Source organism: Choloepus didactylus, assembly GCF_015220235.1.
Source record: "Choloepus didactylus isolate mChoDid1 chromosome 25 unlocalized genomic scaffold, mChoDid1.pri SUPER_25_unloc1, whole genome shotgun sequence".
NCBI lineage: Eukaryota > Metazoa > Chordata > Mammalia > Pilosa > Megalonychidae > Choloepus > Choloepus didactylus.
This window is the reverse complement of record NW_023637606.1, coordinates 3,148,662-3,172,707: the sequence shown is the minus strand read 5'-3', so window position 1 is coordinate 3,172,707 and position 24,046 is coordinate 3,148,662. Positions and strand designations below refer to the sequence as shown.

The 24,046-nt window shown below is 63.9% G+C and overlaps 2 protein-coding genes across 3 annotated transcripts; one reads left to right on the top strand and one right to left on the bottom strand.

Moving 5' to 3' along the window:
* Positions 1-2,135: 2,135 nt before the first annotated feature.
* Positions 2,136-6,303, bottom strand: LOC119525295 (basic proline-rich protein-like). Its single transcript, XM_037823986.1, has 7 exons — positions 5,986-6,303; positions 5,245-5,339; positions 4,969-5,139; positions 4,659-4,684; positions 4,299-4,444; positions 2,769-4,237; positions 2,136-2,655 (listed from the first exon to the last, which is right to left on the bottom strand). The coding sequence occupies exons 1-7, from the start codon at positions 6,301-6,303 to the stop codon at positions 2,136-2,138; spliced, it is 2,745 nt and encodes a 914-aa protein (XP_037679914.1).
* ZBTB7A (zinc finger and BTB domain containing 7A) lies at positions 2,176-21,833 on the top strand. 2 transcript variants are annotated; one of them, XM_037823816.1, is made up of 3 exons: positions 2,176-2,306; positions 11,148-12,433; positions 17,651-21,833. In XM_037823816.1, exons 2-3 carry the CDS (start codon positions 11,163-11,165, stop codon positions 18,117-18,119), a joined length of 1,740 nt encoding a protein of 579 aa, XP_037679744.1. In that variant the 5' UTR covers positions 2,176-2,306; positions 11,148-11,162; the 3' UTR covers positions 18,120-21,833. The 2 variants fall into 2 exon arrangements, with proteins under 2 accessions (XP_037679744.1, XP_037679745.1); XM_037823817.1 differs by lacking the exon at positions 2,176-2,306 and adding an exon at positions 3,114-3,598.
* Positions 21,834-24,046: the final 2,213 nt, after the last annotated feature.

Sequence of the window (24,046 nt, the reverse complement as noted above, 5' to 3'; positions counted from 1 at the left end):
TTTTCACTGCAGGAAGAGGGATGGCATGGAATTTCCTGAAGGACCTTTTACCGAGCCCCACCCCCTGTGGCAGGATCCAGAGCCAGGGGTGTGCTGGACTGGACAGCCTTGCTCACTCTCCCTCCCCAGGCCTCAGTTTCCCCAAATGTAAGCTGGGCATCCTCACCCCTGCTTCTAAGGGCGGAGTGAAGATTAGATCAACATTCTGCTCATTGCATAGGAATTCCCTCCCCTTCTGGGGCAGGTCAGGGAAACTTAGATCCTTTTGCACCGAATATCTGAGGCTGGGTGGTGCAGCAGGGGAAACTGAGTCACCCGACTGCTCTGGCTGAGCCGCCAAAGTGCAAAGCGGCAGCTCCCTGTGGAAGCCAGATCACTCAGGCTTAAAAAGGAGTGAGCCTCAAATTATCTGCAGGAATCGAGGTGCAAGTGCTGGACCCCAGAATCCGGCTTCTGTTTGGCCTCCTGTTCCCAAGGCTGGTGGCAAGTGGTTTGAGGAAGAAGGGCTTGGAGCCCCGGGGGGTGGGGGGGCAGGGCCCTTAGGGCAAAGTCTCAGGCGGCCCCACCCACCCCCGGGCCCTCTTCCCAACCCACCGGGCCCTGGTTTCAGGCTCCAACTCCCGGGGCCTGTCACTTCCCCTCTCGGGGCCTCCCCCGTTTCCCCTTGAAGCCAAATTACGGTCACAAAAGCCAATTCAACCTGTCTGGGACTTGAAAGTTGCGTTTAAAATGTTGTGCCGGGGAAGCAATAAAGCACAGAGGGGAAAGAGGGAGGCTTTGAAGTCGGACAGGCTGGGTAGATGTCACCCGTGGCAGTAAAGTAAAAGAATAATAATAATAAATATAATAATAATAATAATAATAACAATAATAATAATAATAACGATGCCAATGGGAGTCGATGTTAGACGGAGGTAAACAGGACCCCGGACAGAGCCAGCTACTCACCAATGCGCCGCTAAAGCGGTGCGGGCCCTCTCGGGCAAGGAAGGGGAAACTGAGGCAGGGCGCCCCTCCCCGGGGAGCTGAGGGCTCCCGCCTACTGTGCGCAGCGGGCCGCCGGCCGCCCGGGATCACGCTGTTCTCACCGCTTGTCCCCTCCCCCGTCCCCCGCCGGCCCTCTCCCACCACCGGGGAGGAAGTGGGAGAAAATGGACAGGGGAAAAAAAAAAAAAACAAAAACGAGTTGGGCCGAGCCGACTGCCCCACTCCCCACCGCCGCCCCTCCCCAGCCACGCGGACCCTGGCGTCCCGGATTCGGGTCCCCGTCCCGCCCAGCGGCCCGCGGTTGCGGGTAGGAGGGAGGTGTGGGGGGGAACTTGGAGAAGAAGCGGGACAACCACAGCCCTCCCCGCCCCTCGCCAGCCCCGCGCCCCGCGACGCCCCTGGCGCAGCGGGTGGAGACGACTCCTTTATATAATCGCGGGAGGACAGGTTGGCAGTGGCATTTAGGGACGAGGGCAGCCAAGCCCGAGCCGTCACTGAGAGCTCGCCCCGCGTCTGGGCCCATACTGAGGCCCGGGGGTCTCCCCCCCCATTACCCCCCCCACCCTCCTTCCCACCCCAGCCGCCGGGGCGCCCGCGACCCACGCCCGCGCGCGTCCTCGCCGGCCGCACAGCCCTCCCCGCCCCCGCTGCCATCCTGCCACGCCCCAGGCGTCGGGGGCACAGCCCGCGCACCCCCCCGGCACCCCGCCCTCCGCAGAGGCTGGGGGCCTGTTTATCTGGAGGCCCCCACCCCCCTCCACCCCGGGGGGCCCGCTCCCCCCACGCCCCGGGGAGCTCTGGGGCCAGATAAGCTGGCAGGCTGGCACGGCGCCGCGGAGCGGGGCGGAGAGGTCAGAGGGGGGGGCGCGCCGGGGGGGGCTGGACCCCCCCCCAACTTCACAAAACCTAATAACAGCCCGGTCTCCCCGGGGCAGCGGGCGAAGCCCCACGGGAGGGCAGAGACGTGGCAAGAGGGGACCTGCCGAGCCTGTTCCAGCCTCCGAGGCCGGGGTGGGGGGGGCGGGCAGGGCGTGGGGGGGGGGACCCGGCGGCTGCGGCACCTTTAAGACAAGGGAGGACCCCTCTTGCCCTCGGAGAAACCAGGAAGGGAGTCGCGAGCATCATACGGGGCTTTGGCTGTACTGTAGTTACTGTAGGGGCAGTGACGCCGCCGCCGCCGGAGCGAGGGAGCGCGGGCGAGGGGAGCGCGAGCGCCGGGTGGGGGGGCAGAGCGAGCGCCGCGGACCCCGGAGCGAGCGAGCGAGCGGCCAGGAGCCCAGAGCCAACTCCGGGCCCCGGCCCCGGCCCGGCCCCGCGAGGTAAGTGAGCGCCCGGCGCGGGCCCCCCCGCCCCACCTTAGCCCCCACCCAGGACCGGCTGCAGGGCGGGGACAGGCCGGGGGCGCTGCGCCCACCCCTGGCCGCTCGGGCCGCGGAGACCCGGGGAGCCGGGGACGTTCCCCAAGTTTGAGAGGAGGGGGTGCTTGGCAGCTGCCGGGAGGCTGGAGGCGCCCCGGGTCCCGAGCGCGGGCAGGGGGCGCCGCCCGGGAGCGGAGGGCTCAGGGGGCGAAGAGCATGGGTTTGGGCGCCAGCACCCTCCCCCCTCCACCCGGGTGCATGGCTTTTCGGGGCTCCCAGGCGCGCGGGGAGCGGGGGAGGGGAAGCGGGTCTGCATTGAGGGTGGGGGGGAGCCGGCGTGGGGACACAGAGGGTGCTAAGTTTGCAGCCGGGTGCGGGGGGCGTTCTCGCCCCACGGGGGCCTATTTGGTGCTGCGTGCATACGTTGGAGTCCGCCAGGATTGAGCTCCATGGGGGAGGGGGCTGAAAAAACAGGGAGGGGGGCTTTGCAAAGGAGGGGGAAGGGGTGGGGTGTCCGGGTGGGCGGGCGGGCCGCGGGGGCTTCTGGGCTGCGTAGTCCCCCCGCCGCCGGCGCCGGGCAGGTGGCAGGCGGCTCGGACTCCAAGTCCCAGGACGCCCCGCGCCGGCGGCCCTCCGCGGCCCGCGGGGAGGAGCGCTGCGGAGGAGGGGCGGTGAGCGGCGGGCCGGCGAGCCAATGGGCGCGGGCCGATCGCGCGGCGCGGCGCGGGGGCGGGGCCGGCGGCCGCGGGGGCGGGGCGTGGAGCCGGGCTCCCCTCGCCGGGGGCCGGTGGCGGTCCCCGGCTTCCGGCTGCGCGGCCCGCGGCCCGGCCCCCCTCCCCGCCCCGGGGCCCCTCCCCGCCTGGTTGTGTAACCGTCCCCAGCACCCCCCGGCTCCCCTCGGCCCCCCGCCCCGGGTTTGGGGTGAGGGTGGTGCCGGGGGGGTCGGCCTCCCGGCGCTCCCCGGGGAGGGCGGCGGCCCGGGCGGCCACGCGGCGCAGGCGAGCCCGGGGATGCGCGGCCTGGTGCGGGCCGGGCCCGGGCGTGGGGGAGGCGGGCGGGCGGACCCAGATCCGGGGTAATTTGCATCGCCCTCCCCCCAGCCCGGGTGGGGATTGGCCGCCGGCGGCGGGGGGTGGCGCGGGGCCAGGCTCACTGCCGCCTCCCGGCCCCTCGGAGGGAGCCAGCCCAGCCGCAGCCGCCGCCACCGCCGCCGCCGGGGCCCCGGGCCCCCTCGCCGCTGCCCCGGGAAGGAGGTAGGAGCCCCCCGCGCGGGCGGCGCCCAGGGGGCCCCCGCGGGCCGGGGCGGGGGCCGCGCGCTGCGGTCGGGGCGGGGGAGGGGGCCGCTTCCTGCCCCCGCCCCGGGCCTGACTCAGCCCCGGGTGGGGGGACCGGCCCGGCCCCTCGTCCTGCCCGCGCGGCCGCCGGGTCCCGCTCCGCCGGGGGACGCGGGGCGTGGGCCGCCCCCCAGAGCGCGTGACCCCGTCTCCTCTGGCCCGGACCCCCCTCCCCTCTCCCTTCCCCTTGACGCCACCACCACGTGCGACTCCAGAGCGGGGCAGGGGAGGGGGAGAGCTGGGGGGATCCGGCTCCCTCTCTCCCGCCGCCCCCCACCAGCCCGGGCCTGGGAACCAGGCGGGGGGCTGAGCCGAGCCGGGGAGCCGGTGCACCCCGAAGGGCCCAAGCCTCTGCGGGTTCCTGGGAAGCGCTGGAGGTGGGGTGGGGGTGGGGGAGCCCCAGTCCAGGGTGGGGGGGGAGCTGCAGTAGCAGGGTGCTGTCCAGCCAGGCCTGGGCACTCGGTGGGCGCCCCCGAAATGTTTGGGGGAATGAAGCCGGGAGTTGGTGGCGCGGCAGGGGGAGGCAGGCAACTCCCCCCCCCCCCACACCAAGGCAGCCTGCGGAAGTGAGAGAGGTGTCGATGCCCCCGGGGCAGCGGTGCCCACCTGGCTCACCCACGGGAGGCCCGCTGGGCTCCCCCCCCCCACCCTGCCAGCTGCCTCCCGGAGCAGGAGCTGGAGGAGAGGGCGTCCGGGATTCCATGTCAGCAGCACCCCCCCTCCCCAGCAGGGCCAGGGCGTAACCCTGAGACTGCCGCTCCCCCACTGGTTGGGGGGGGGGCTCCCCACTACCGGCGATCACTTCCTATTGGCAGAGCTTGTGTGGGAGAGGTCTCGGAGAATCCCAGGGTCCCCCTGGCCTGGCAGTCGGGGTAGGGGCCTCAGCCTAGGGGATCTAAGCAAGGGGTCATCCCTGACTCCCCCTCCCACCCCCTCCCAGGGCCACCCCTGAGCATGCTGGGCTCGGGGCTCTGTTTACCGCCAGCCATCACTGTGGAGACGAGCCTGGGGGAGAAGGGGGGGCAGGAGCTGGGTGCCGGAGAAGCTGAGCCGTGGGATTCGCGGGCCTGCTAGAGGAAAGAGGAGCCAACGGGGACACTGAAATTTTAATTCGTGGGTCACTCGAGGGGGGCATGTATTATTCAGTTCTGATTGGCTGTGGGGTGACCAGTCAGCACCCTGGCCGGGCCGGGCGCCCCAAGGAGGAGGGCCCTCCTGGGAGCTGGCAGCTGCAGGGAGCGGACACAGGTTTTCCTCCGTGGGGGAGACTGAGGCACGCCGAACCGTACCCAGCCTGGGCCCGGTGGGCTGTGTTCCTGGGGGACTCGCAAGTCCTGGAGTTGTTATTTTCTTTCCCTCGAGGCCCTCGCTGTCTTCCGTAGCTTGGCCTGGTGGGTGATATGGTTCCTGTTGCCAGAGGGGGAAACTGAGGCCCATAAGGGTGGCAGGAGGCAAGGCTCCTGGAAGAGGGGGTAGAAGGTGTCTGGAGCCAGCTCCAGAGCAGGTGCCAGGCAGGGCAGGGGAGACTGAGGCCTGGAAGGAAGTTTTTTGCAGCCCAAGGTCACCTGGCTGAAGCTGAATCTGACCACTCCGGCACAATCCCAGCCAGGACCCGTACAAAGTCCTCCTTGCGTCGCGGGCCCGGGGGGCACCTGCCCACCTGTTTGCGAGAGGGACCGGAGGTCAGGGATACGGCCTCCACGGCAGGCACCTGCCCATTGTGCCCAGCCCTGCCAGCTCACCAGAGCCTCTCCGGGGCTCAGAGAGGGACAGCCAGGCTCCCAAGGTCACACAGCGCCCAGCCCCAGGCCTCCCGCTGCCCAGCCTCACTTTTATGGGCTGCAAAGACTTTCCCTCCCCTGCCCCTTCCGAGCCACAGTCCCGCTCCTTAGCCTTCGGAATGGGGCAGGGCTCTGGGTTTTATAACCCCATTAGACCCAGCAAAACGAGGGGGACAGTCACTGGCACCCCGAGGCGGAGGCTCAGAGGCAGCCCCCCTGAAGCGGCGCTGGCTTCAGGGAAGAGGTTGCCCTGGGGTTCAAACCCTGGCCCGCCGCTCCGAGACCTACCTACAACAAACCCCTTGATCTCTTGGCACCGCCGGGGCGCCCCCCTTTTGGAGGATGGGTTTGTTGTGGGGGTCCCCACCTGCCTTCTCTTTCTCTCCCTCCACTGGGGAGGAAGCTCTGGGCCCGGCTGGGGTTGTGCCCGAGTGCCAGGCGGGGGTGGCAGTACCCCCTCCCACCTGGCCCCACCCCCAGCTGTCACCTTGAGCTCCAGGCACCTGAGACCATAAACCTCCCTACGGTGGGGACTGGAGGAGCAGGCTTGGGTGGGGGCCAGCGTGGTCCAATCCCAGCCCGGCCCTCGGCCCCACCTGCGGGCCACCTGGGGTAGGTCCCCTCCTCTCTGCCAACTCGGTCTGCCCATCGGTGCCACGGGGAGCTTGCCCGCAGCCCCCGGGCATCGTCTCGGGGCTTCAGCCAGGAACGATTGGGGAGCGCCTTCTGGGCCACCACCAGTTCCTGGAAGGTGGTTCCGACGACCCCATGGTGGCGGCATTCGGTCTCCTGTTGGCATCCGGGGGCTGTGACGGGGGCGGTCAGCCTTCCGGGCAGTGTCATGGGGAAAGGGGTCCAGGGAGGCCTCGTGGGCAGGGACTAGGTGTCCAGCCTGCATCCAGATCCAGCCTCTGCTGTGTGACCCTGGGCAAGTCGCCTTCCCTCTCTGGGCCCCAGTTTTCCAGCAGTCCAGCGATTCCAGAGCCTGCCTCCCCGAGCTGCGAGGATCAGTGGTTTGAGTGTGTGTGAGGGGCTTCTCTCTTTGACCCTTGAGGCCAGGGTCCCCCAGTCTGGTTGAGGAGTCCTTGCCACCCCTCCCACCCCCTGCCCTCGGGAATGGGGAGCGCCAAGGCACAGCAGGTGCCCTGTGGAGAATCTGGCACCCGGGGGGAGGCTGGCCAAAGGACCAGCCCCTCCATCTGTCCCCCCAGCAGGCCGTGGATGGCCACTCGGTGCAGGTGTCCCCACCCACACATTTCTGGTTTGACCGGAAAAGAAGGCCCAGTCCTACCCCTCCATCGGGGAGCATTTCATGGGAGGCTTTGGCCGGGTTCTGTGGGCACCAGCCCCTCCGGCCTCCTGGCCGGGCTGCCACCTTCATCTGGGGCTTCTCAGATTGGAGGGGTGCGGGTGCCACCAGGTGACAAGCAGGCCCGGGGAGGGACAGAAAGGAGGGGGCGGAGGCTCTCAGAACTCGCCGTTGGCCCCTGATGGACAATGGAGAATGAGCAGGTGCAGCCTGAGCCCAGGGCAGGCTGGGCAGGGATAGAATTCTGTGGAGCCTGGCTTTGCTTACCCCCGGGGACGGGGAGCTCACTCCTTCCACCTTCACCATGGATGGGCCTGGCTTCCTGAGGCTTCTTGTGAGCCAGGCCTTAGTCTCAGGGCTGGGCATGGCTATCCCCAGAGGAAGGCTGAGGTTCACTTTGGGGATCGGATGGGATCTCCACAACCTCCTCACCCCCTGCCCCCCCCCTCCCCGTGAACACGCAGGCACGTACTTCCCACTAGGCCCACGGCCTTCCTGCTTCTGGCCCTTTAAGGCCCGAACAGGAAGCCCCTCCCCATTTAGGGCAATAAATGGACACGGAAAATGGCCGAGGGCCTGTTTGTTGGGAGGGAGGCCCGCCAGGGCAGGCGGGCAGGGGGCAGGCTGGCAGCCGCCCCGGGCCGTGGGTGGCCCCCCAACACCCCGATTGGGGCTCCACATTCCTGCCCCATTAACCCCGAGCCTGGGGTGCGGGCCAGGCGGGGGCTGGCACCGGGTGAGGGTGGGGTAACCCGTTGGGACGGACCTTGTCACACAGGCTGGCAGGCGGAGGGCCCGGCGGCCGCACCTGCTTGCCAGGCTCGCTGTGTGACCCCTCTCTGGACCCGGTTTTTCCCTCCAGACGATGGCTCCGCCAGCTTCCTCCTCGGGCCCCTGCCACCCACTTCCTCAACACTCAGTAGCTGGGGAGAGAGCCGAATTCCTGGAATAACAGGCAAAAAACGGAGCTGAGAAAGCGGGGAGCCCGCAAGGGGCGTGTGGGACCTTGGGGAGCTGGTGCTAGCACACAGTAGGTGCTCGGGCGAGGCTGGCTGTGCTCCCCCCGGCTCTGGAGTAGCCCCGTCCGTGGCATTGTCCTGCCCCCACTCCTCCCCGGGGAAACCGAGGCACAGAGAAGCATTGCCTCTCGCCCAAGGTCACCCAGCTTGGAAATGGAGGAGCCGGGTTTCGAACCCAGGCCTCCCCGCTTGGCACGTAGTAGGCATGATAAAGAAGTCTGTGTTTCCTCTGTTGTCTTCTCTCATCAGGCTGTCCCCAGTTACCCGCCCCTCTCCCCCCACGACCCGCTCCCTGCCAGCTGCCCTTCTCCTTTGCCCAGAGTGGGTGGGAGGGGCCCAGACCGGCCCTCACCGTGACCTTGGGGAGGCCCCTGTGTCTCCCCGGCGACAGCCTCCTTCCCCCCTGCTCCCCTCTCCTCTGCACCTTAACCCAGGGCTTCACGTCTGCTGTTCCCCGGGGCCCAAGTGCCCTTCCCATGGCTCTTGAGTGCCGAGACCAGCTTCCTCCCGGGAGCCCTCCTGGGTCACACCTGCAGCGCCAGGGACCCCCCACTCATCTGGTGTCCCCAGCCAGCCAGCCGCTCATTTGCTGTGTGACCTTGGCCTGGTCCGATCAGCAGCTTTCCTCGTCTGGACAACCCAGGCCTGTGATGAGGCTGTAAACGAGGGGGGCCCACTGGGGCCCCCTGCTCAGGGTCTGGTCCCCAGAAAGAAAGGCTGGGGATAGGGGAGGACGGCATGCAGGCCCGGATCCTGTTGCCTTTGGAAGGAGTTACAGCAAGTGACCTTAGGTTAGATGGGAGGTGGGACAGGCAGGCTGTTCAATCCCCCAGCGCAGGGTGTGCCTGTCAGCCGGGCGGGTGGGGCTGGGTGTGGGCCCACTCCGGCCCAGTTCTCTGCACTTTGCTTCATCCGGTGGCCTCCTGCGTCCCTACTGTGCGCCACGGGGCGGGCCTGGGAGCGGCCGAGGAGGGAGGAGGGCGCCCCACCTCCGGCCCAGAAGGGGCCTGCCGGGGCCTGCCCCTGTGCCGCCGAGTCAGCACCCGGAAATCCCACGGAGGCGAGCGTGGGGCGGAGCTGCGAGGGCTCGGGGTGGGGGACCCTGGCGGAGAGGGTAGGTGTGGGGCTTCCTGGGGGAGAGGGTGCCTGTCCCCTAGCCGAGCTGCCCCTTAGGAAGCCCCTACTGTGGGCAGAGGCCCCGAGTTTGCTCCTGTCATAGCCCAGCCTGGCCAGGTACACAGCAGGCGCTCAATAAATGCCTAGGCTAGTTGCTAGGCCCCTGTCCTCCCTCCCCGGCCTTTGGGGGTTTGCAGTTTTCTGAGGGGAGGACCGGGTGGGGGCGGCGGCCAGTGTCCCCGGCGAGGGGGTGTGGGGGGCAGGAGTCTGCGGGGCCAGTGTGAAGTTTCCAGAGTGTGAGCGAGGGAGGCGGCGATGGCCCCTGGGGCAGGGAGGGACGGGGGAGGCAGGCTCCGGGGGACCAGCTGTGCTGTGTGTCCTTGGCTGGGGTGCTGACCCTCTCTGGGCTTTGCTTTCCTCGCCTGTAAAGTGGGAGTCGCAAGGCTGTCATGGGGCTTTCCTTGTCTGGGGCCTCCCCAGGCCTCGCCCTTTGCGGGGAGGGGGTTAGAGACCCCAGGAGAGGCCCAGGGGTGGTCCAGGGTGGGAGACTTATGGCCAGCGGCCCCAGCTCCCCGAGCCCCCGTTTCTCCAACACCTAAAACGGGGCCTGGTTCACCTGAGGCCGTCCGGCAAGGCCCCAGCGGCCATCTTGGGGTGTTGGTGGCCCGGGTCAGAGGTCGCTTCCCTGCTGCGCTGTGGGGTGGGTGGGTGGGTGGGGAGGCAAGGAGGGGCCCAGGCTGTCTGATCCGCGACACCCCGTCTGCCCGCTCGCCCTCGAGGCCAGACGGCAGATGGTGGCAGAGGGCGGAAACTGCTGGAAGGGCGAGTCCAGGGCTTCCAGGGTCAGCACCTCGGTGGGGGTCGTTGCCCCCACTCTACCCCCCCACCCCGCTCCCAGCAGCCGCTTCTGAGCTCCCCCCACCTCCCCAGCACTGCAGGCCGGAGCAGGAGCGGGGGGAGCCGAGCAGGAGCCGAGCAGCTGGTGCAGCGGGAAGGAGGGCGGGCGGGAGGCAGTGGGGTGGGGGGGTGAGGTGGGGGGGCGCTGCCGCCAGAGGCATCCTGGGAAATGTAGTCCCCGAGCAGGCCGCACAAAAGCCTCTGTGTCAGCCCCGCAGCCTGGATCCCCCCCCCGCCCCCGGGACAGGACAGCCCGGTCGGGACGTTGGGCCCAGCCGCCCTCCCTGGCCAAGCAGCCGCGCGTCCACAGGGTGCCGAGGCGGAGGGCGAGGTCTCCGGGTTAGTGCCCGGGCCAGGGAGGGGACCAGGGGGTGACGGGTGTAGGGGGGAGTGGGGGTGCAGTGGCCAAGCTCGGGCTTCTCCCCCAGGGACGTTGACCGAGCTCCAGGTGCAGAGGAGGACATGCCGTGCGGGGTAGCTCAGGGCCTGCCGGGGCCCCCTGGAGGGGGCACAGGGGTGGGGACGGGAGCCAGAGGGTTGCACAAGTACCCGAGTGGGTGGATGAGTCACACCGAGGGGAAGGCGGAAAAAAGGAGGGGGTGGGGAGAGGGGGGCGGGACTGGCAGACCGAGCCCCCCCCCCAATCCTCTGCCAGCTCCTGCCTCTCCCCAAGGCCCCTGCCCATTTGACAGATGGGGAGACTGAGGCCTGGAGAGTGCCAGGGCCTTCTGGGACACTCGGACCCGAGACTCCCCCAGGTTCCCGCTTCTCTATGGGGGCGCTGGCCAGCTGGGTGGGGAGAGGGAGCGGCCGGCAGTGGCGGCCTGGTTTCCGGAATGATCCGTCCCCAGCACCAAGATGTGTCCTGGGGGCTCCACAGGGCAAGCAGGGCCCACCCACACTGACCCTGTCACCACTGGCCCCAGGCTCATGGGTCCCCACTGCACCCCTTCCAGCTGACCCAGAGCCCTGGCTCCTCTGGGAGGCCTGGGCACCAGCATTTCCTCACCGTGGGCTCGCATCTCCGAGCCTTGACCCCTCATCTCCACCAGGGAGACGGGGCCTTCTGGAAAGGGGACCCGCTGTGAGCAGCATACAGTAGGTGCTTTGCAAACGGGCCCTCCACAGACACCCAGAAAAGGTGCCATCCCAATGCACCAAGGAAAGCAACTCGGAGCAGGCCACATTTATTGAGCACCTACTGTGTGCCCCAGGGACATCTCAGAGGCGGCGTCCCACTGTGGAGGGAGGGGGCCAGCACAGCCGGGGAAACCGAGGTGGGGGGCAGGCGTCCCCAACGCCTGACGCCCACCTTCCTCCCCTCCCCATCACCTCCGGCCCGGCAGGTCTCGGCGCGGAAGATGGCTGGCGGAGTGGACGGCCCCATCGGGATCCCGTTCCCTGACCACAGCAGTGACATCCTGAGCGGGCTCAACGAGCAGCGGACGCAGGGCCTGCTGTGCGACGTGGTGATCCTGGTGGAGGGCCGCGAGTTCCCCACGCACCGCTCGGTGCTGGCCGCCTGCAGCCAGTACTTCAAGAAGCTGTTCACCTCGGGCGCCGTGGTGGACCAGCAGAACGTCTACGAGATCGACTTCGTCAGCGCCGAGGCCCTGACGGCACTCATGGACTTCGCCTACACGGCCACGCTGACCGTCAGCACGGCCAACGTCAGTGACATCCTCAGCGCCGCCCGCCTGCTGGAGATCCCCGCCGTCAGCCACGTGTGTGCCGACCTGCTGGACCGCCAGATCCTGGCAGCCGACGCCGGGGCCGATGCCGGGCAGCTGGACCTCGTGGACCAGCTCGATCGGCGCAACCTCCTGCGGGCCAAAGAGTACCTCGAGTTCTTCCAGAGCAACCCGATCAACAGCCTGCCCCCCGCCGCCGCCGCCGCCTCCTTCCCGTGGTCTGCTTTTGGTGCCTCTGACGACGACCTGGACGCCACCAAGGAGGCCGTGGCTGCCGCTGTGGCTGCTGTGGCCGCCGGCGACTGCAACGGCCTGGACTTCTACGGGCCAGGCCCCCCGGGCGAGCGGCCGCCCACAGGCGACGGGGACGAGGGTGACAGCAACCCGGGGCTGTGGCCCGAGCGTGCCGAGGACTCCCAGGCTGGGGGCCTCTTCCCGCCGCCCACCGGGCCCCCGGCGCCGGCCGCCGCTGCCACGCAGAACGGCCACTACGGCCGGGCCGGGGCCGAGGAGGAGGCGTCCTCGCTGCCCGAGGCGGCCCCCGAGCCGGGCGACTCACCGGGCTTCCTGTCGGGGCCGGCAGAGGACGGGGACGGGGACGGGCCCGAGGTGGACGGGCTGGCGGCCAGCACGCTGCTGCAGCAGATGATGTCGTCGGTGGGCCGGGCGGGCGCGGCGGCGGGCGACAGCGACGAGGAGTCGCGGGCGGACGACAAGGGCGTCATGGACTACTACCTGAAGTACTTCAGCGGCAGCCACGACGGCGAGGTCTACCCGGCCTGGTCGCAGAAGGTGGAGAAGAAGATCCGGGCCAAGGCCTTCCAGAAGTGCCCCATCTGCGAGAAGGTCATCCAGGGCGCCGGCAAGCTGCCGCGGCACATCCGCACGCACACGGGCGAGAAGCCCTACGAGTGCAACATCTGCAAGGTCCGCTTCACCAGGTGAGCGGGGGCGGGGCCTGGAGGGGGAGGGCGGGGCCAGGCGCTGTGGGCGGGGCCAGGAGAGGGAAGTGCCAGTCGCTGAGGGCGGGGCCAAGTGCTGTGGGTGGGCCAGGAGAGAGAAGTGCCAATTGCTGAGGGCGGGGCCAGTCTGACAGGGGTGGGGCCAAGTGCTGTGGGTGGGGCCAGGAGAGGGAAGTGCCAGTCGCTGAGGGCGGGGCCAAGTGCTGTGGGTGGGCCAGGAGAGAGAAGTGCCAATTGCTGAGGGCGGGGCCAGTCTGACAGGGGTGGGGCCAAGTGCTGTGGGTGGGCCAGGAGAGAGAAGTGCCAATTGCTGAGGGCGGGGCCAGCCTGGCAAGGGCGGGGCCAAGTGCTGTGGGTGGGGCCAGGAGGAAAGTGCCAATTGCTGAGGGCGGGGCCAGTCTGGCAGGGGTGGGGCCAAGTGCTGTGGGTGGGGCCAGGAGAGGAAAGTGTCACTGCTGTGAGGGTGAGGCCTGTCTGGCGGGGGCGGGGCCAGGTGCTGTGGGTGGAGCCAGGAGAAGGGCAGGCTGTCATCCTGCGGGCAGGTCTAGGCCCAAGGGGGTGGGGCCAGGTGGTATGGGTGGGGTCAAGCCAGTGGGGGTGTGGCCTTGGCAGGAAAGGGGGCATCCAGGGCTGTGTGGCCCCAACTTCTAGCCACCCCTGGACCCCAGCCCCCCAACCCTCCCTCTCCCCTCCCTGCACTGCCCCTTGGGGAGAAGTAGACAGTTCCCTGGTGTGGAATTGCTTGTCCGTTTTCGGGCCCCCCTTGTGCCCGTGGAGGACAAAACTGCCAAGCCCCTGCCCTCAGAGCTGCCATTCCTGTGAGGGAGAGCACAGGTGCAGTGCTGGGTGACCCCCAAAACGTAAAACCTGTCAGACAGTGAAGACGAGAGGTGGAAGGGAAGGGGATGGGGGCTGCCTGATTTTTGCTCCAGGAAGTGGGGTGCTGCCTGCCTCCTTGCTGCCCCCCGGGGGAGCAGGGAGCTCTGGCTGCTGGGTCAGTTCTCAGTCTCCCGGGAGCCTGCTAGAGTTGCGCCAGGGTAGTTTGTTCTGTTCCGCCTGCATTTATAGAGTGCCTGCTGTGTACCAGGCCCGGTTCTAGGGACGTGGCAGTGAAAAGACAAACCAAGACCCCCGTCCTCATGGGGCTGATGTTCCACGGGCCACACATTTATGAAACTGATCCGAGGAAAGTGCTAAAAGGAAAAGAGCAGGGAACAGAGTTGGATGTTGCTGTTTTAAGCAGGAGGCCTTACTGAGGTGGTGACGTTTGAGCTGAGACCTGAAGGAGGCGAGGCCGGGAGCTGTGGGGGGATGTGGGGAAGGGCGTCCCAGGTGGAGGGAACAGCCAGTGCAAGGACCCTGAGGCCAGCCCAGCCTGGGGAATCCGGAGGCCAGAGGAGGAAGGAGCAAGGAGGGGGCACCGTGTCCCCTTGGCTGGTGAGGAAGGTGGAGGCCAGGCTGGGGGGAGTTTGCAATTCAGTGCTAAGGAGTGAGTCCGGAGGCGGCTGATGGGGCCAAGCGGACCCAGGAGGGGCCGGCCCGGGGGTGGCCTGCAGGGGCCTGGCCAGGCTGGGTGACTCAGCATCACCCCTCACCCCTCACCCGCCCTGGGGTTCCCCCAGCCACGCCCGCCCGGGCTAAAGAAAGAGGCCATTGTCCCAGCTTCCCGGCCCCGCCCCGTGGGGACAGGAACTGGGGCTGACCCCCTCCCCGGGCACCCCTGGACTCCGGAGCCTGACTGGGCCGGGTGGGGGCAAAGGGCAGCGACTGGGAGGAAGGTGGTGTAGCTGGCAGGCCCGCCCCTATGGGGAGATCGGGGTGACAGTGATCTTGGGGGCTCCCTCCCCACTCCAGGAGGGGTCGTGAGGTTGCTGCCAGCCCTGCTCCCGGGGGATCTCTGGGCCCCAGAGGGACAGCTCGCCAGGGCTGTTGGCCGAGGCTCCGGAACCAGGATCTAGGGACAGGAGAGGCCGAGAGAGAGCCCGTCCCCAGGCCCGAAGCTCAGTTTCACGCTGAGTCTAGAGCCCTCTTGGCACCTCCGCTCCCAACCCAGAGACGATCCTGCTTGACAGGTGGGGAAACCGAGGCATGGAGAAGCCCTTGGCAAGGCCTCATCCCCTCCACACCCCTACTCGGGCTCCTCTTCGCCCCCCACCCGGGGCTCCAGCCCCCACCCCCTTCCTCCCGGCCCAGGGGCCCTTCTGACTCACACCGGGGCGTTGAGTAAGCCAGGCCGGTGGCGGCTGGGGCTATAATTACCCGGGCTGAGGCTTGGGGTGACGAAACTGGGGCTGCCTCCGCCCCCACCCTGCCTCGGTGCTGCCCCCGACCCGCTGTGCAACTCCGAGCCAGGCACTTCCCCTCTCTGAGCCTCTGTAAGCTGAGGAGTCTTTGCAGGAGGGGGTGGGTGGGAAGGCCTGGAGGCTGGGTGCCGTCCTCGCCCGTCCAGGGGGTGATGATTTCGTCACAGCCCGGGTTCCATTGGCTCGTGCAAGGGCAGCAGGGCTGGAGAGTGAGGCAGGGGTCTGAAAGGGCCTCTGTTGTCAGGCCCAGCAGCTTTATCCTGAGGGTGATAGGGAGCTATGGAGAAGGAAGAGTGAGCAGGGCCACCAAGTCTGTGGGCTGTTCCAGAGGGAGGAACCTAGGATTGTGGGAGCGCAGGTCTTTGGGGTTTGGGAAAGGCTTCCTGGAGGCAGAAGGGCATTTGAAGTGGGGCTTTGCAGGATGAATAGGAGTTGGTCCTACAGAAGGCTTTCAGTCTGTTTGAGACCTACTATGGCTTAGACGTGGGACATTAAGAGGCAGCAGCCCCTGCCTGGTGGATTCCAGGGGGACGCCTGCCCCCATCAGTATGCACCAGTGCTTTACAGTGAAGATAATATGCAAACCACATCATGTGATTTTAAAATCTTCAGCCAGCCATTTAAAAAAAAAGGAAAAGAATGGAGTGAAATTCATTTTAAAATTGTACATCTAACGTAACCCAGTAGATCTAAACTCCAGTCATTTCGATGTGTAATCCTATAGGCAGAATGATTAGTGAGCTATTTTCCGTGGGCTTTTACAAATTAACTGCCAGCATATCTCCATTTGAACAAGCTGTGTTGCCAGGGCTCAGGGAACCACGTGTGGCCAGCGGCTGTCCCTGCCAGGTCCCGTGGAGTGAGCCAGGCAGGGAGGGTTCCTCGGACCTCCCACTTCTCCCCAACAGGCATGGTGGCTCCTGGGGGGCTTCCTAGGCGTTGGGGCAGCAGTTGGCTGAGTCATGCCCAGTTACCGCCATTTCAGGGCTCACGGTCAAGTGAGGGGAGCACAGATGAGAAACCAGGAAATGCTGCACAAATGGCAGAGTTGGATGGTTGAGCACTGAAGACCGCGGTGGGTAGGGGGGTGTCCTCATCAAGGAGGTGACATTTGAGCTGACTGTGAAGATCTGGGAGCGAAAAATGTTCTGGGTAGAGGGGGATAGCCATGCCAAGGCTCTGCGGTAGCCCATACTTGGGCGATGTGGCTTGCACATTATTTTGACTGTAAAGCAGTGGTCCACACTGATGGGGGCAGGTCCCTCCCTGGAATCCACCAGGCAGGGGCTGCTGCCTCTTATGTCCCACGTCTAAGCCACACTAGGTCTCAACTAGACTGAAAGCCTGCTTCAGAACCAACTCCTATTCATCCTGCAAAGCCTCACATCAAATGCCCTTCTGCCTCCAGGAAGCTGTGGCAGCTGAGGGGAGACTTGGCTGGGGCTGGGGGACATGACCTGGGGCCTCTGTTACTAAGGTAACCAACTGGCCCAGTTAGCCTGGGACACGGGGCTTGTAAGGGCACAAACCAGGGAAGTCCCGGGCAGTCTGGGAACTGTCGGTCACCCCGTCAGCCTCCAGATACCACACCCCGGTGAGGCCAGTCCGGGAGGGTGGGGATGTTTGCCCGCCCCGGTCCCTGTGGAATTTTCAGCACCTGGAACAGGGCCCAGTATTCAGCAGACACTCAATAATAACAGGGTGAGAGCTCTGCCACCTTCCTCCTTCTGGAATAAGCAAAGAGGGGCTCTGAGGGGCTCAGCTGTTTTGTTGTGTTTTTTTAAGTGCCGTACGGTCTGTAGTATGGATTTGTTTTTTAAAAAGTGTTTATTTTGAAATAATTTCAAATTTATGGGACCGTTGCAAAAATAATACAAAACCCAGACAGACAACTCCACCATATCTCCTCTTCAGAAACTCAGTCTACCAACTTTTAACATTTTGCTACATATTTGCTATATTTCATCCATCCATCCATCCATCCAGTTTCTATCTGTCCATCCATCCTTCCACCCATGCATCCATCCATCTATTCAACCATCCATCCTTCTATCCATCATCCTTTCATCCAGCCATCCATCCATCTAGTTATCCATCTGTCCATCCATCCGTCCACCCACCCATCCGTCCATCTTTTCAACCATCCATCCCTCCATCCACCCACCCACCCACCCATCCGTCTGTCTTTTTAACCATTCATCCATCCATCTGTCCATTCATCTGTCAGTTTTCTAAACCTTTGAGGGTAGATCCTACGTTCAAAAATGTCCTCATTGATCAAGTGTATTCTATATTTCAGCTTTTTCCTGTGTCCCAGTAGTGCCTTTTTTTTTTCTGATGTAAAAATTACGTTTCTTAATGCTGGCCCCTAATCGATCCCACTCCCCCCACCCGCTGATGTCCCTGTGAACCCTTTTTGGACGCTGGTGGCCCGCGTCTGTCCGGGTTTGAGCACTGGGCCTCCCGCCTCCCCGTGGGAAATTCTATCCTGGCCCACCTTTCTTGTGCCACCAAGAGTAATTCCAGAAGGTTCCGCGGGCTGGCAGGTGCTGCCGTTTCCCTGCGGGGGGCCACCGTCCGGTGTCTGGTGTTCGGGGGGGGCGGGCTGGGAAGTGGGGGGCCCTGGTGTCTGGTGTTGGGGGGGGCCCTGGTGTCTGGTGTTGGGGGGGCGGGCTGGGAAGTGGGGGGCCCTGGTGTCTGGTGTTGGGGGGGCGGGCTGGGAAGTGGGGGGCCCTGGTGTCTGGTGTTGGGGGTGGGCTGGGAAGTGGGGGGCCCTGGTGTCTGGTGTTGGGGGGGGCCCTGGTGTCTGGTGTTGGGGGGGCGGGCTGGGAAGTGGGGGGCCCTGGTGTCTGGTGTTGGGGGGCCCTGGCTGACGCCCCGCCCCACCCCGCAGGCAGGACAAGCTGAAGGTGCACATGCGGAAGCACACGGGCGAGAAGCCCTACCAGTGCCAGCAGTGCGGGGCGGCCTTCGCCCACAACTACGACCTGAAGAACCACATGCGCGTGCACACGGGCCTGCGCCCCTACCAGTGCGACAGCTGCTGCAAGACTTTCGTGCGCTCCGACCACCTGCACAGGCACCTCAAGAAGGACGGCTGCAACGGCGTCCCCTCGCGCCGCGGCCGCAAGCCCCGCGTCCGGGGCGGGGGTCTCGGCGGGGGCGGCGGGCCCGAGCCCACCCCGGGGGCCCCCGCCGGCCCACCCGCCGGCGCCCCCGACGCCCCGCGCAACGGCCAGGAGAAGCACTTTAAGGACGAGGACGAGGACGAGGCCGAGGGCCGGGTGAATGTAGCGGGCGGTGGCGATGGTGGCAGCGGTGGCAGCGCCACAGACGGTAACTTCGCCCCCGGACTTGCCTAGATACCAAAAAAAAAGAGCACCCCGAAACCCGAGAGCGGGAGCCAGCGAGCGAGAGAGAGAAAATCACCCACCACCCCCCGAAAAAACACAAAAAAAGAAAATCTATCTATATACAGATATCTATATCTATATATATATATATATATACAGATATATATATATGAAGCGTCTTAGAATCTAGGGTAGCCGCTTTTCTTAGGTTTTTTTTTTTTCATCCTTTTCGATGTCTTCTCCCTCCGCAGGGCCCTGCACCCGCCCTGTCCCCCCTCCTGCCCCCTCCCCTCCTCGGCGCTGGGTTTCGGGGCTCCATCTGGGGTCTGGAGGCAAGGAGACCCCCGGCTGAGGCGAGGGCGGACACGGGGGTTGCCGGGGCCGCGTGGGCTTTCGTTTTCCTCCTCTCGCTGGTTTCTACGAGTCTTTCAGACAAGACCCTAAATGATCTCTGTCCGCTGTGAGCGGACGTTAAAAATGGTCCTGGGCCCCTCCCCCACCCTCCTTCCTCAGGGCACTTATAAGGGGGGTCCCCCCACCCCAGTTTCCCGGAGGGCCTCCCCACCTCCCAGTCCTGCCTGTGGCGTCCCTTCCTGAGACACAAATCTATTTATTTCCAGGCTGGGAGAGAGGGGAGAAGACTGGGGTGCTGGGGGTAGGGGAGCAGTGGGGGGCGGGGGGCACGCGGGGCTGCCTCCCAGGGGCCCCCACCGCCTTCGTTCATGGCACTTACACCCTCGGGCGGGCCCCTCTCCCCCACCTGCGTCCCTGACCCAGGCCGCCTGGGGATCCCCACAAGACCCCCACAATCTGGAGATAGAAAACTTTTCTTTTCACCCTCTCCCCATTTTTAAAAGCACTTTTTAGATTTTTTCCCCCCTCTTTTCCTCCTGAAAAACAAAATTTATATATAGATATATATAGATATATATATATAAAAATATGCTTTTCCTCAGAGGAGCAGGTAGCAGTGTGGGGGGGCTGCAGCCGAGAGCAGAGGGACCCCAGGGCGTTTCAGCCACGCACACAGGGAAGGACCAGGGGCCACAGGGAAGATGGGGAGAGAGAGGGTCCAAAGTTCCAATATCACAAAAGCAATAAAAAACCAGATTTTACAAAACGAAAGAAAAACAACAACAACAACAACAAAAGATCACCAACCATATTTGATGTCTTGGCACTTTGTAGGAGAACGGGTACTACACTTTATCTTTAATTCTTAATTTAAAAACATGTTTACAAGTCGCAACCAACTTCTATGAAAAGTTGAAAAGACAAAAAAAAAAAAAATAGAGCGAGAGAGAGAGCGAGCGAGAGAGAGAGCAAAAGAAATTCCTAAAAGCCGATTTATTTTTGTACAAAATAATAAAAAAAAACAACCCACCACAAACGTAGAATCCACTTCTGTTCCCCGAGGTGGGGGGTAGCCCAGGCCAGGTAGGCTTCCGGAAGGGCCCGGAAAGTTGGCCGGAGTATCTGTACTTGACCCTCGAAGGCAGGGCTGTGGGGTTTTTTTTGTTTTTTTTTTCCCCTGTGATTGTACCGTGCCCCCCCCCCTTCTGTCCTTTTCTTGTTTTTTGGCTTCCCCCATTGGAACGGTGTCCCGCGGCCTGCTAGCCATCGAGGGGCTGTCTCTCTATCTGGGGGCACCTTCCTTAACTTACCCCCCAGCTGAGGGATGGGCCTGAGCCGGAGCCGTCCCGTCCACTCCCCCCCAGCCCCCCCCCCACCTTTGCCCACTTCCGGGCCTCCCCCCTCAGGACCTGTCCCCCAACATGTGTGGCCACCGAGCGGCCGCCATCTTGGACGCCCCCATCCATGGAGCCCCACTTCCAGGGCCTTACAACCAACAACCCCCCCCCGGCCCAGGCGCCCCTCTTTTTACTCAAAGGCACTGACTGTAACCCAGGGGCTGGTACCTGCTTCCCCCAACCTCTGGCTCCCCAAAGGCCCGGCGTTGACCGGGCCTCAGGCCACGGACTGGGACCAGGGTTGGGGGGCCCCCACCCCGACTCCCTCCTGCATATGCAAAGCTTGGGGTGGGGTGTGTGTGTGGGGGTGTGATCTCTGCTCGCCGCACTCCCACCCCAGCCGTTGGCCGGTCTCCCCGGTGCCCTCTGTGACCCACGCGTCTTTTTTTTTCCTTGTTTTTTTTTAAAGGGAAGCTTTTTAAGAAGGCAGTTGCCACCATCTTTCCCGTAGGGTAGATTTCTTTTCCTCTCCCCAGCCTGTCAGCTGTCAATCCCCCCCCCCCCGCAGATGTCTCAGGATCCACTTGGGGGACCGGGGCAGTGAACTGGCAGCCTCCGCGCACCTGCTCCTTGCGGCGCGAGGTGATTTCGGGAGCACATGGCGGGGTCCTGCCCGGGCCCCGGACCCCCCGTCCCCAAGGTCCCCTCGCAATAAAACCAATTGAAAAACAAAAATCACAGATGTCGTCCTAGCCAGCGGGGCCGGGGGGGCAGCGGCCGGACTTTCTGGGGTTCTGAAACCGACCGGGCAACGCTCTTTTTTAACACCCACCTCCTCCTCGGGAATTGCACTAAACCCCCGGCCCCCTAGCTCCTGAGCTCAGCTTCAGCTAGTCGCGCCCCCCTGCCCCCCCATTTTGCCTTAACCTCCCTCCTGCCGCTCGCGTGCGTCCGCATGGGCCCAGAGCCGGGCCTGCCCCCCGCCCCGCCGCCGCTCCCCCCCACGCCATCACATACTGTATATAGACGTGGATCAATTTTATTTTTATTCTTTAAATTAAGGTCGTGATGAAGTGTTGCCAAAGATACTGCTGAATTCTCGCTTTTCAGGAAAACAAACAAACAAACAAAAATGATTCGAGGAGGGTCGTGCCGACTCGTCAGAAAGGACAGAGCTAAAGCTTTTTTTGTTTGGTTGTTTGGGGTTTTTTTTGTGTTTTTTTTTGGGGGGGGTGTTTTTTTTTTTTAACTGCCTGGTACAAAAAAATAGAAAAAAAAAAAAAGACAAAGCGAAATTGTTATTTGCATCAGTGTGAAGTTGTGTGGCCGGGTGTGTGTGTGTGAGAGAGGGTGAGTGACGCCCGGGCCCGGCCCAGGCTTCAGGTGGGGCTCCGGGTGTCGGGGGGTGTCTCGGCCCAGAGAAGCCCCAGGGAGCCCCCATCTGTGGCCGTCACCAGCCTGGGGGCCCAGGAGCAAGGGAGCGTGACACCTTAGCTACAGAGAGCTGCTGCTTGTCCTTGCCGAGCCACCCCCACCCCGCCGCCTTTTTTGAGATTTGGGGGTTTGGTGGGGGGGAGGCAAAAAAAAATTTTTTTAATTAAAAAAAAAGCAAACCAGTGAATGTAAACCCACGGGGCTCCAGCAGGTGAAACCAAAGCCTGCTCCCCGCGTGGCTTCTGCCGGGGGACCCCGCAAGGCCACTAGTCTCGTAACCCTGTTTGTAGTATCTGTTCCTCTGCTTTGTTTCGGGGGCCCAGCGGGGCTCCCGGCTTCGTTCAGGGCCTTCCCCGGAGGAGGGTGGGGTGTGGGGGTTCTTTGCACTCTAAAGTTCCGTCCCCCCCACCCCGCCAGGGGCCCCCCAAGACCGAGCTAGTTCAGGCAGCTGGGACTGTGGGAGACCAAGCCTCCTCCACGGCTGAAAGGAAAAAAAAATTAAAAAGGAGAAAAACGAGAAAAAAAAAAACAAAAAAAACCAATAACAAAAAAAAGAGAAGCAAAAAGTCCTATTTTTTGAGAAAGAAAGATATTTATATTTGCAGTTTTATTTTAAAAAGTTATTTAAGCTGAGGAAGCAGCCTTCCCGGAGGTGGTGGTGGGGGGGTGGGGTGGCTGGCAAAGGACGGGTCAGGAACCTGGGGGGTCGGCACCCCAGGAGCCACCACCTCCAAGATGAGACTATCTCGCACTAAATATATGGATTTACGGGGGGGTTGGGGGGGGAGGACGGGGCCAGGAGGTAGAGGGGGCCGGGAGACCCCATCCCGCGGCCGGGGCCGGACACGAGGTGCCTTGGATTTTGGGGGGATGGGGAGAAGTGCCCGCGGGGCACACAGCACAGACACATTCCACGGACTGTATTTGAGAGTCTTTATAAAAAGTGTGGGAGATAAAAAATGAATACATAAATGGACAAAAAAATGCACTTTTTGGCGGTTGGGGGGGAAGCTTTAAAAAGTAATAAAACAAAAACAAAAAGAGACAAAAGATGATGAAAAACCGGAAAAAAAATATCATTTTTCTTGTACATAAAAAAACCACTAAACGCAGCCTGTTACGACCGTGGCCGCCTCCCGTGCCTGATTTTGATGTTTTTTGTGTGTTTTGCTGGGGGGAGGCTGGGGAGTGGGGTTGGAGGGTTTGGGGGTTTGGGGGGACCCCTTCTGTTCCCCGGTCGAGGATTCGGGGCTGCCCAGTCCCTGGGGCTTGGGTCCCTCGTCTGCTTGACTCGGGGGGTCTTTGGGTGCCCAGGAAAGGACCCCAAACTTAGCCCGCACACTGTGTGCCCGGCCTGGGGCCCTCCGGCTGCGGGTGGCTGGGGGCGTCCCGCTGGGCAGGTGCAAGCAGCGGCACCAGGAAGGGGCGGACGGGTAAACCAGCCCGGCAGGTTGTGACCAAGGTCATGGCTGGCGCCAGGCTTCGGCTTCCAACACCTCCAAACCCTTTCCGGAGGCCCCTGGGTGCCCCAGCCCAGCTGATGTCCCCAAGGGGCTGCCCGCCGCCAGGCCCCATGAAAACAATCAAAGACCTGGGGCAAGAAGTCAGAGCTGCCACCTACCCCCCACCCCAGCCCCACTGGGGAGGGGAGGCTTGGACTGCAGACCCCCAAACCAAACACAGCCCCCTCCTCCCTTCTGGGCCCCTGCTAGACTCAGCCCATAGGCCTGGTGCCTGCGGCCACCCCACTCCATGGCTGGATCCACTCGGAACCTCAGTTTCCTCTTCTGGGTATTGGGCTCCTGAGAGCAGCCCCAGGGAACTGGTGGGGCCCCACTCAGCCCTAAACCACCAAGCCCACCAGGGAGCCCTGACCTCCAGGGTGGCCGTGATGGAGCAGAGAGGCAGTCATGGGATTTGAACCTCAGTGTCCCACAGTGGCCTGGGTCTTGACTTCTGGGTGTGTTCGACGCTGCTCACTGCCCTGAACACCCCCGTCACAGATGCCGGCCAGAGGCCATGCCGTGTGCAGGGCCCAGGTCACCGGGAGACCCAGGCCTCCGAGACCAGAAACCGGGAAGGAAGCAGGTGCAGCCGCCACCCAGCTTTGGGCGTCCAGCACCCTGGGAGAGATGCTTTCTTCCCAAGATACCTTTCACCCAGTTAAAGTACAGCCCAGTGGGTTTCGGGCTGTTCACAAGGTTATACGACCATCGCCACAAATTCCAGAACATTCTCATCTCCCCCAAAAAAGACCCTGTCCCCATTAGCTGTCGTTCCCCAGCCCCTGGCAGCCACAGATCCACTTCCTGTCTCCAGGCGGTTCACACCAGTGGGGTGGCCTTTTGCGTTGGGCTACTCACCATGTCATCATCAGGGTCCATCCACGTCGCCCATGTCAGAACGTCCTTCTTTGCCACAGCTGGCTAGTACTCCACGGCACGGCCAGATTACTTGTGTGTCTCTGTTCTTCTGATGCCGGGCACTTGGGTTATTTCCTCTCTCGGCTATCATCAGTCACGCACGCACACAGCTTTTTACGTGTGTCTGTTCTCATTTCTCTCAGGTAGGTCTCCAGGAGTGGGGTGGCCAGGCCGTATGGCAGTTCTGTTCAACCTTCTGAGGAACTGCCACACTGTTCTCCAGGGGCCGCCCCGTTTTACGTTCCCGCCAGCGAGGTACGGGGGCTCCTGGTCAGCCACGCCGGCGCAGGTGCAGGTCTCACTCCTGCCTGGCTTCGCGTTTCCCTAGTGGCTAATGATGCAGGGCGTCTTTTTGCTTTTCAGAGCATGGCTTGGCCACTCTGCCAGG

Bases quoted from the DNA above. Each gene is read 5' to 3' on its own strand.
- ZBTB7A (XM_037823816.1), top strand. From the start codon at position 11,163: ATGGCTGGCGGAGTGGACGGCCCCATCGGGATCCCGTTCCCTGACCAC. The intron at 12,434-17,650 runs GTGAGCGGGGGC...CCCACCCCGCAG, and splicing joins TGCAAGGTCCGCTTCACCAG to GCAGGACAAGCTGAAGGTGC.
- LOC119525295 (XM_037823986.1), bottom strand. From the start codon at position 6,303: ATGACACTGCCCGGAAGGCTGACCGCCCCCGTCACAGCCCCCGGATGC. The intron at 4,445-4,658 runs GTAAACAGAGCC...CCCCCCAACCAG, and splicing joins CTCCACAGTGATGGCTGGCG to TGGGGGAGCGGCAGTCTCAG. The intron at 2,656-2,768 runs GTATGCACGCAG...CCCTCAATGCAG, and splicing joins CAATCCTGGCGGACTCCAAC to ACCCGCTTCCCCTCCCCCGC.